This window comes from Pseudorasbora parva, chromosome 3 (assembly GCF_024679245.1).
Source record: "Pseudorasbora parva isolate DD20220531a chromosome 3, ASM2467924v1, whole genome shotgun sequence".
Classification (NCBI taxonomy): domain Eukaryota; kingdom Metazoa; phylum Chordata; class Actinopteri; order Cypriniformes; family Gobionidae; genus Pseudorasbora; species Pseudorasbora parva.
Window position 1 is genome coordinate 33,916,766 of NC_090174.1, and position 12,101 is coordinate 33,928,866.

Here is a 12,101-nt window from a genome sequence, read left to right on the forward strand (position 1 = left end):
TACAAATATGACTCCATGTGAGTTGATATACATGAGCAATATACATGCGTTCATGGTACAAGATTGGCAGATACTCAGGTAAGTAAGAAAGAGAAAGGGATGTGACTTTAAAAAAGAATGAGGGAGAGAGAAGGGCAATTTTGTCCTCTTTAAAGAAGGGAGTGTGTGTGGGGATGGGCAGTAGTAAATAATGTCTGACCAGGCAGACAGCAGCAGATAAAGTGCCTTTATCTGGACAGAGGAATTCTTGTGTTTGAACACACACTAACACACACTATACATGTTCCCACAATGTCACACACACTCCTACCTGTCACTCAGAATGATTGATGTGTACTCCGGCACTCCCAGGCCTTTGATAGGGAGGGGAAAAGGCGGAGCAGTGGGAGGGGGGGCCGGCTCAATCTGTGACATCTGTCCCCTCACTTCTGAGGAACAAGAGAAAAACACACATGCAGTCTGAAATATACACATTCTGCCTTAATTTGCTTCCTAAAAAATGTTTATGCGTTAAAAAAGTGTGAATGTGGGTCGGGAGTTTCCTCTCCGGGTACACGCACATCTCAATGGCAAAAAAAGCAGCTCACTTTGAAAAGGCGAACTACTTTTCCCCCCTTTCTTACAAAAAAAAAAAAAAAAACGCTCTCTCACACACACGAACCTAAATCCACAGCTGAGAGGCAGTTCAGCTCCATTTACTTACACACTGTGCCACTTAGACACGCTTTACTGCACCCACTAATGAACACATACAGGCTCACACACACACACCGTGAACATTGTGGGGTTAATGAACGACAGGGTCCTTTGCTTGCTTGGCACCTTTAAGCTTGTGAACATAATTGGCTTGTATTGTATTTCAGTCTCGTTAGAACAGAAACCTCAGACACAATACCATTTTAGAGCACTTAAACAATTCAGAGCAGGTTCTTGGGAGTTGTGTTTTACAGAATTTTCATTTCACGCAATCCTCGGACACGTTTACCCTACATGTCTGTGTCCATATCTCTGTAGTCAGAGAGTCTAGACAGTTCTAAATAAGGTATTTTTGTACTTTTCATAATGTTTAAATTCTCAATATTATTACAGACATTAGAAAATATGCTTTTGCTGAAAGGGAGATGCAGGGTTTATTTTTAACCCCACCAAATCTTTCGGTAAGCGGTGGAATTTCAAAACACAACTGTGTGTGCAAACGTTGAGTGAGTGATGTTAGTCCGTTCTTTTGGATATGGGAATTTTTTCACTGTCATCTTGTTTCGTTATGTGTGCACACACAAAAAACCATTTGAGGAGTTCACGGCCGGTATGGTGGGGTTGGAAATGAATGACAGGTGCTAAAGAAACAGGACAGTCGTTAGAGCTCCAGTTACAGAAGACACACACATGCTCATTTGTAGACACACACTCAGAACCCTACGCTCATTAAAATATATACACAAACGCACATGTGCACACTGAAAAATGTTCTTTTACACACGCTTTGAAATCGTCTCTAGCGTGAAACCATTGCGTAGCACATAAAACATCAGTTATCTGTAATGTGAAAAGAGATGGTGATGTAATTCACATGGCTCCCTCAAAACAGCCATTCGCAATCACATCAGATTCTTTCATGATAATATCTTATCTATCACAGACTATAGCTGCAGGCAACACCACAGAAACAGAAAAGAGAGAGAAAAGAGGAGACAATTCCGACTGACATCTGTAACCAGACATCTCAGAGCCAACGTATTGGGCTGTACTCAAACACACAGTTACAGGATAATTACATCAGATGTCTAAGCTAATACCTGCTGGCTGATGTTCGAACATCTTTAAAACCCGGAACAAAATGACACACACAAGATTTTCCTAAATTCATCTGTCGAGAGAGAGAGAGAGAGAGAGAGAGAGAGAGAGAGAGAGAGAGAGAGAGAGAGAGAGAGAGAGAGAGAGAGAGAGAGAGAGAGAGAGAGAGAGAGAGAAGAGAGAGAGAAACTATATTAAATTACAAAGGAATTCTGGATAATTGTGTGTTGAGAGCAGTGTTCCGCTTGTGTGTGTGTTTGTGTGTGTGTGTGTGTGTGTGTGTGTGTGTGTGTTCATTTGTTTATTCATGAACTGTGCAGTCAGTCTGTCGTGGTTTGAGAAGCTATAAACTAATAGATTTATAATGATCAGTGAATAGTATTTCATCATGCACTCTCATTAAGCATGAAATGCATGTTCATCCATCTTATTCTTGCATTTCTCTGGAAAGAAAAGTAGGATATCTTTGCAAACAGCTTAAGGAAACAATGAAACATGCATACAGACAGTAGAATACAACGGAAATTAAAATAAAATAAAATAATAATAATAGCTGTTATCTTGTCATAAACTGCATTTCTGATTACATTGTAAAACCCATTTAAAACGATGTAGGTCTATTGAACCTAAATGAGTTTATATTTTATACTTGAGAAAGTATATAAAAAGATTGCAAATGATAAAAACATTTAGCATAATGGCTGCTAGTACGGCCTTAATTTTGTTTTCAATTTCAGTTCAATGTTAATGATTGTAAACAAAAATGATAGAATACTAATTAAAACGTTTCATATAGCAGTTTGCAATTTACTATTTTTGCCATATATTTTTTTACTTTAACATTTAATTTCCACTGTTTTTATTCCACTGGTACTGAAACTATACAGTGACTCTTAATTTAACTGGTTATAACCAGATTCAATCCAGTAACCTTTCTCTTATTCATCTTATGATAATTTTTTTCTCAGTGTAAATATTTGTAATGGCATAAATATGACCTAAAATATCCCCCATACACCAAAACTTGATCTTGACAGATTTTTTCCCCGACAAATTTGAAAAAGAACCCACAAATAAAACGAATTATGCTAAAACGAGTGAAAGACTGGAAGGCCTGCGTGTAGGTTTAGCCATTACACAATGCAACAAAAATCTCCCTGTTGAGACGTAAAACAATTACCCAGCCGACTCAGTGTCTGAAATGAATGCAGATATGTGGTTAAGAGCAACCTGCATGCCGAGGTTAAAGGTTATTGATCGGTGATTGATCGGAATCCTGTCACGTTTAAATGGAGTATGTAAGTGCAGCCTCGAGTCCATTAGAAATACATTATTTAAGAGTCAAGAAAGATGATCAAACCTGAGACACGGACACTCATACAACGACATGAAATCAATACAGGATCCATTTGCCGAACATAATGGTTTTTTAAACAATCATTAAGGGCACTTAACACAACTTTTATTTTGTACTTGATACATGCAAGCACACACACACACGTCTGGTTCACTATCTTTGTGGGGACTCTCCATAGACTAAATGGTTTTTATACCGTACAAACCATAATTTCTATCCCCCTACACTGCCCCTGCCCCTAAACCTACCCATCTCAGGAAACATTCTGCATTTTTACTTTCTCAAAAAAAAACTCATCCTGTATGATTTATAAGCCTTTTGAAAAGTAGGGACCGCTGACTGGTTCCCACAATGTAGGTAATCTCAGGTTTTATCCTTATGGGGACATTTGGTCCCAACCATGTAATATAAACAAGGGCACACACACACACACACACACACACACACACACACACACACACACACACACACACACACACACACACACACACACACACACACACACATTTTTCTCTTTCTCCAACCTGTTGTCTAAGAACAAAGGTAGTAATGTGTGTGTGAGCACCACTGTCAGAGTGGAAATGAAGATCCGTCACAGTCGCCACCACAATTTCACGCCAAGTTTACCGGTTCAGATACGCACGCACACACTCACGCACACACTTATTCACGCATACTGACAAAAAGAAGTTTCGTGAGCCCATTGCTCACCGTGACAACCAGATCATCTGCCTATGGCTGCGTTCCCAGATACACATACTCATAGAGGACTGGTACACCGCAAGCGGGTCTATGTACATGTGTAGGTGTCTGGTTTTGCTAGTGCTTTTTTAACTGGCCTGTATATGCATGTGTAGGTGTGTGTCTCTTCTCGGTCTGAGCAAATGTTTTTGTTGTAATGCTGTGTCCTCGGTGTGTTGAGCTGGGCCTATCGGGGGCTTTCTGGGTGGGGCAGTGTTGGATTGTCATTCATGATTCCCTACTGACTAGGGTAGGAGAGAGAGAATGAGAGAGAAGTGTGTGTGTTGGAGTGGGGGGTTTGTGTGAAATTGGTCTATTATCTGCTTGAATATTCCATCAACACCCTCCTGAGTTCCTCCATTACAGTCATTCCACCTCCTCGTCACACACACTCACTCACCTTCCCCTGTGAGACTATTCCAAAACATTGTTTAGTTAATCTACTGTATTTTGGACCAAAACCAAATTCAACATTACACAATGTGAGGCATTCGCCCACACATGCATGCACAAACAGATGCTGCTTTATACACATGCAGACATGAATGCTAACTTAGCTTAACTAATAATGATTTCAATTAGTAATATAAAAAGTTAAAAAGGGCAGAGGCCCGTCAAGCCACCATCACCACCAAAATCAACTTTATCCAAACTTTTTGCTGCCTAGTAACAAAGGCTCAGACTTTAACACAAGCATTGCACAGGAAAACAGGGATTATATAGATTGACTGTATGTATGTTCTACACACACTGTGCTGTATATGCTGGAGTAACTTTTATTTTCAGTTAAACAATCTAGAAGTAAACATCAAAATGAACATTAAATGATACAAATTTAAACTAAAAACTACAAATAAAATTGTTTTATCAGCCACAAACACAATATAATGTCATCTAAATGATAATGATATATAAATAAGTTTGGTGTCTGAAAGATAAAAAAAAGAATACTTATATTCAGTAAGTATTCATTTATTACAGTGTTACCATCACAGGAGTAAATTACATTTTTTAAATAGCTAAAATTATAAAAAAAAAAAAAAAAAAAAGCTATATTAAATTATAAAAGTATACAATATAAATTATATTTTTGGTCAATATAAAGAAATATTTATATTTTAAATGCAGCCCTGATCGGCATAAATGTGTTCTTTTAAACACACACACACACACACACACACACACACACACACACACACACACACACACACACACACACACACACACACACACACACACACACACACATGCATATGTGCTTATCAACTTTGTATGTAAAGTTCAAAGTGCTTGTGTGTGTGTGTGTGTGTGTGTGTGTGTGTGTGTGTGTGTGTGTGTGTGTGTGTGTGTGTGTGTGTGTGTGTGTGTGTTTGTGGTTGTGTGTGTCCATGTGTGCTTTAGGTTTACTAGTAACTGTGTTCAGACCGCAGTGTGGACATATTAGTGAATAGCTGCTGACAAATGCATGGCAGTAATTTCTTCTTGGGTGTGTGTGTGGTTTTGCTCTCTCAGAGTTTGTTGCGATGAATATTTCGGGTTCAGGCTAGCAGTACTAAACATCAGATCACCTCAGATACACAAAGAGAACATTAAAGAAAAATGAGAGGAAAAAGAGGGCATATGAATGGCTGAAAGATCTTAATAATAGTCAGGTTAAGGTGGGGACTATATTTAGCTCTGAGTGCTGGTGAAATAAGAAAAGGTCAGATGTTTGTACTTATGCAAAAGGACATGCAAACATTATTACACATAAAACTGCAGAAAGAATCATACAGACAAAACATCAAACAAAAATGCATGTCGGCTTACTACTGTAAAAGCCATCTGTCTCAACACAAACTCCTCTTTCTGCCATAGTTGATGATGTTAAGCCCTAAACAGATCACATGACTGCATATGTCATTTATAAATGTGTGGCTGGTCTTTCAGACCAATCTAAATGTGGGTAATGAATAAACTGACATTTCACACACACACACGAGCTTAGAGAGTAAAAGCTACACCACACTCATGTTATCTAAACAAGCCAGAGGACTAACCCGTCTCAAGACATATGGCTCTCTGAAGAACCACACACACACACACACACACACACACACACACACACACACACACACACACACACACACACACACACACACACACACACACACACACACACACACACACACACACACACAGACCAGTTGTATAGTAGATTGACAAGGAACCATATGTCACTCAGAATCACTACTTAGTAGGCTACTTACTCGGGGAGGAGGACACACAAATTAGCCATAGACCTTAATTACAGACAACATAGCCTGCAGACAGGGGCAGCTAAAATGATTAACAAATAAACCATCTTAATATCGACTAACTTCTCATTTTAACATGTCACCGTTTGTTTTAAAGTATATTCTATGGCAACAAAGACCAAAAAACCCAACAAAAACAAAATCCTTTACAGTTTGAAATATTAAAATTCAAAATCCTTTACAGTTTTAAATATTAATAGCCGATAGGGGGCGGTATTGACTACTGAAAGGATTAGCGTTATCTTTGTTTGACCATCAAATATCATTAGTGTCACTCTCTTGGATGTCTTTGGGATAATGATCCTAAATCTGTTATTAAACGCTTATACGGTGAAGACCTGTGTTTTCAGCTGTTAGCCGTATTATGAATGTAAAACTTATTGAAAAATTACTCAAGAAGTGCATATCTTGGTGAAAATTATAAACAGGGAGGGGAAACGAAAATGCAACATTAGAGATAAACTTACGGAGTAGCCACAGTAACAAGCAGTCTCGCTTTATGATGTCTAAAGAAAACATTAATTAGCGGAATAGTAAATCTGCAAAAAAAAAAAAAAAAAAAAAAAAACAGTTGACAGTGGATATCTTAAACTCACCTACCTTTTCAAAAACGCTTTCTTTTAGCTTTAAAATAATGACTAGACTAACTATAAATGTTTTTCTTGCAGATGAACTTCTCCGAAACTCACTGTACAGCGAGTGACACCATGTTGCGACGTCATCCTAAACATGCGCTTTGATTGGTCCGTTCCTGAATGGGGCGGGGTTTAGCAGCTCGGTGGGAGTGGAGGTGATGGATCGCGAGTCACTGCGCTGTGAACGGTGTGCGGGACTGACTGCGGACGCACCGGATCCACGGTCGAGCGCCGAACAACTCCAAACAAGATCCAAGGCTAAACGACGCGTCATTAACTCGCCGAGGAAGTCAGTACAGCGCCGAACTGCTGGAGTTTCCCCATCTGTTTAAATCCTTGAGGCTAAACTGTGCGCTCCCTGTGGCACACGAGCCAGCAGCGGACAGTAGCTGATATCCCGTCTATCAACATGCACTGAAACGCCAGCATATAAGAAGCCGCAAAACTCGGGAGTTTACTTTTCTTGTCTTTTTCGATAGAAAATCCAAATGGAATTGGACAGATATTTTTGGCAGTCCTGCGACTGACAGTTAAGCTTTGTTGCTGGACACTTCGAAAATGGATTTAGGTCGATAAATTACGGACAAAAACTGTTGCATATCCAAAGCTCATCTCTGATTTGGGATCAAAAGCGAAAGGAATCTAGTTTTAAATCTGACACATGATTTGGACCGGATTTGTTCACAAACCCGAATCCCAACACGGGATTGATGGTCCTTATACCTGCTGTGTTCATGTCACTCACCCCCTATCTGGCGTGATTTGACCTTTTGTAAGGCTACTAGCTCACTAATAGATGAGTACAATAAAACAGTCACGCGCTGCCGTCTACCTAAGTGCAAGGTAGCAGCGATTTTGGTAATAGAGAAACGTTGGCCTTGCCTGTGCAACGTTGTGCGACACCTTTTTTCCTCCAGGCAACGTTAGAAAAATTGGATTTGGAAGTTGAGCCATGGAGCCCCTCCGCCTGGACGCCTAACCTACTCTTTTGCATGTGGTTCGGTAACCCGGAGTACAGTCGATCGAAAGGATCTTATCTTCTAGCTGGCTTGTCTCTCTCCGAGAACCCTGTAAGATGGCTGGAAGTGACGGCTCGTGGAAATATTACCTCTGGATTCTGACAGCCATGTGCAGATACGCGTTACCCGCTGCCAAATCGCTGGAGTCTGTTGTGTGGAATTCACAAAATCCCAAGTAAGTGCACGAGTGCGTGTTTAAAATCCCTTAGAGTATGAAGTGTATCATACAGTCTCAGATAGGTGATATATTACCAGTTCGACTTGTATCGATACAAAAAAAAAATAGACGTACGGTTAAATCCGATGTGAAAAGCTCCGTTGCTCTTGTCACGGCTCGCACTCCGGCATGATGACATGAAGCTCGCGTTGAGCTCGAGCATGAAGTGACCGTGCAGGCGCGCGCTCTCTCCCGGGATATTACACACATCTGTCATACTCCACCGCCGCATCTCATCAACTCGCAAAATCCCTTGTTGAGCGGGGATTCGACAACAATTTCATGCTAGTACAACTTCTACGAATATCGCAGTTCAAACATCTCATGGCTTTCTTAACTAGGAATTCGGATAGTCAAAATGTAAAGTGTGGCCTTGACGCAGGCCTTATTTAACTTTTTATACTTTTACAAATTAGAAATGGATCAGCTACTGTTCTTTAGTTTTTAGCACGAAACTCTCTCTTCCTCTCGGCTTGTCCAGCTTTTCTTCTTTTCCCTGAAGAGGCGTGCTGACTCTCCGCCACCGGCCTGCCTAAATCCCGGCGGCCCGGTGGCTCTTTGCGCCTGTCATATTGATCAAATCAGAGTTGTGTCGAGAGAGTTAATAGGTTTTTAAGCAGGGGTTTCCTAGACGCTCATAAAATCTCTCTGATTGCTGCCCATAAAACGTTCTAGGGAGCGTCCAATATGTTTACCTAACCTGAATAATGGCTCGAGACGCCACCGAGGCTTCACTCAACAGAATAATAAAGCTTGTTGTTTGAGTTTTGCATTTGCAAAACAACAATCTGTGTAGTTAAAAAAAATCTATATCGTAACTAAAAGGTAACTTTTTAATTTTGACTTGTTAGTTGACTAACGTGATTTTCTTTGTTTTGAGCCTTTGTGTGCAGTGTGAAATAGGCTACCGAGTGTGTCTCAGAAACCTAATGGGCTGCCTACCCTGCCAGCAGTTTTTGGGCACCTAGACAGCAATTTGGGCACCATTGGTAGGCAGCTCAGAAGGGTTTGAGACACAGCCGCTGAGTTATGAGCGTAAACAGACTGGCATGAAGTTGGTTTGACGTTAGACGTTTGATATTCGCAAATTTAGGGACCGTCTCTAAAGTTGCATACGACATTGGTATGCACGTTTCAAACTTCAATAACATTTGAATGGAATAATTTACTGTCATAAATCCAACTGTACAGTGTTCATCCAGGTGTCGGCTATCATGCACATCTTTTATATTTTTGATTTATATTAAAATACACTGTCAAATCATACTTAAATATTGCTGTTTTCACTACTGTATATTGGCTCATACATAAATATGTCATAATTTAGAGCTCAATAACATTTGAATGGAATAATTTACAGTCATAAATCCAACTGTACAGTGTTCATCCAGGTGTCGGCTATCATGCACATCTTTTATATTTTTGATTTATATTAAAATACACTGTCAAATCATACTTAAATATTGCTGTTTTCACTACTGTATATTGGCTCATACATAAATATGTCATAATTTAGAGCTCAATAACATTTGAATGGAATAATTTACAGTCATAAATCCAACTGTACAGTGTTCATCCAGGTGTCGGCTATCATGCACATCTTTTATATTTTTGATTTATATTAAAATACACTGTCAAATCATACTTAAATATTGCTTTTTTTCACTACTATATATTGGCCCATACATAAATATGTCATAATTTAGAGCTCAATAACATTTGAATGGAATAATTTACAGTCATAAATCCAACTGTACAGTGTTCATCCAGGTGACAGCAATCATGCACATCTTTTATATTTTTGATTTATATTAAAATACACTGTCAAATCATACTTAAATATTGCTTTTTTTCACTACTATATATTGGCTCATACATAAATATGTCATAATTTAGAGCTCAATAACATTTGAATGGAATAATTTACAGTCATAAATCCAACTGTACAGTGATCATCCAGGTGTCGGCTATCATGCACATCTTTTATATTTTTGATTTATATTAAAATACACTGTCAAATCATACTTAAATATTGCTGTTTTCACTACTGTATATTGGCTCATACATAAATATGTCATAATTTAGAGCTCAATAACATTTGAATGGAATAATTTACAGTCATAAATCCAACTGTACAGTGTTCATCCAGGTGTCGGCTATCATGCACATCTTTTATATTTTTGATTTGTATTAAAATAAACTGTCAAGTCATACTTAAATATTGCTGTTTTTCACTACTGTATATTGGCTCATACATAAATATGTCATAATTTAGAGCTCAATAACATTTGAATGGAATAATTTACAGTCATAAATCCAACTGTTCAGTGTTCATCCAGGTGTCGGCTATCATGCACATCTTTTATATTTTTGATTTATATTAAAATACACTGTCAAATCATACTTAAATATCGTAAGCAAGTGAAATGGCCTCGACCACCCACTTGCTCATTCTCTGCTTAGATACTGGAGCCCCTTTCTTAGGGGCTCCGAAACAGACGAATAACTGATCGGTCTTTCTCCACAGGGCAGCTCTGTGGACATATGTATCTAATGCCCTAACAGGGCAGAGCAGATTTAATCTTTCCTGGTCTGACGTCGTGAACGGAGGAGGACAGAAGGCTTGGAGAGTAATGGGGCCCCGTGGGCTCGTAGGAACCTTGGGGACGTAACCCGGATGTAGAAAGGCCTTCACCATCCCGGCGCAAACTCTAAACATGAGGGCCTCACTGACAGGGACTGAATATCTCCTATTCTTTTGAGAGACGATATGGCCAAAAGAAGGATAGTTTTTAGGGTGAGGAACTTGTCCAAAACCTCCTCTAAGGGTTCGAATGGCGGCCCGCACAAGCCCCTCAAAACAATGGCCAAGTCCCAAGCTGGGACCCTCGAGTGCATCACAGGCCTCAACCTTAAAGTACCACGGAGGAAGCGTGTAATCAGAGGGTGTCTTCCCAAAGACACTCCACCCAAAGGGACGTGGAAGGCACCCAAGGCCGCCACGTACACCTTTATTGTGGAGGGGGTCAACCCTGCCGAGAACCTAGCCTGCAGAAACTCCAGCACTGTACCAACCGGGCAGTTAACTGGGTCCCACTGGCGTTCTCTGCACCAAGCTGAGAAAAGCTTCCATTTCAGAGCGTACAGCTTCCTCGTGGACGGAGCTCTGGAGTGAAGGATGGTCTCAACGACCTCGGCCGAGAGACCTTCCTCTATGAGCCTGGCCCCCTCAGAGGCCAAGCCCATAGTTTCCACATCTCTGGGCGTGGGTGCAGGAATCTCCCGCCCGCCTGAGAGAGTAGATCCCTCCTGGTCGGAATCTCCATCGGAGAGCCTTCCAGGAGAGATACCAGGTCCGAAAACCATACTCTGGTCGGCCAGTACGGAGCCACCAGAAGTACTTGGGCCCCGTCCCGGCGTACCCTCTCCAGAACTCCTGGAAGCAAGACAATCGGGGGGAAGGCGTACAGGGGTAGCCTCGGCCACTCCTGTACCATGGCATCCAACCCCAGCGGGGCTGGATGGGTCAGAGAAAACCACTGCGGGCAGTGGGAATTCTCCGCCGAAGCAAAAAGATCTATCTCTGCCTTCCCATATACCTTCCATAGGAGCTCCACCACCTCTGGGTGAAGTCTCCATTCCCCGGGCCTCGGCCCCTGCCTCGACAGGCTGTCTGCTTCCTGATTCAGGACCCCCGGGATATATACTGCCCTGATTGACAGCAATTTCCCTTGGGCCCACAGGAGGATCCGATGCGCCAATTTGTCCAGTGGACGGGACCTCAGACCCCCCTGATGATTTATATAGGCGACCACCGATGTGTTGTCTGACCTGACTAACACATGGTGGCCCCTGAGGTCGGGCAGAAACTGTTTCAATGCAAGAAACACTGCGAGCATCTCTAGCCGATGCCAGTGCTGCTGATGTTCCTGCCATAGACCCTGGGATGAGCGACCACTCATGGTCGCCCCCCAGCCCGTGAGAGAGGCATCTGTCGTTAGCGTTACGCGACGAACATGAGCCCCTAACACGGGACCCTGA

At 41.1% G+C, this 12,101-nt stretch overlaps 1 protein-coding gene across 1 annotated transcript in view; it reads left to right on the plus strand.

Annotated features, from left to right (window-relative positions):
* Positions 1 to 6,966: 6,966 nt before the first annotated feature.
* Positions 6,967 to 12,101, plus strand: part of efnb1 (ephrin-B1) — a 50,385-nt gene continuing 45,250 nt past the window's right edge. Inside the window, exon 1 of the mRNA XM_067438581.1 lies at positions 6,967 to 8,018. Within this exon, the coding sequence (XP_067294682.1) occupies positions 7,900 to 8,018 (119 nt within the window). The 5' untranslated portion in view covers positions 6,967 to 7,899. The remainder of the gene's footprint in view (positions 8,019 to 12,101) is intronic.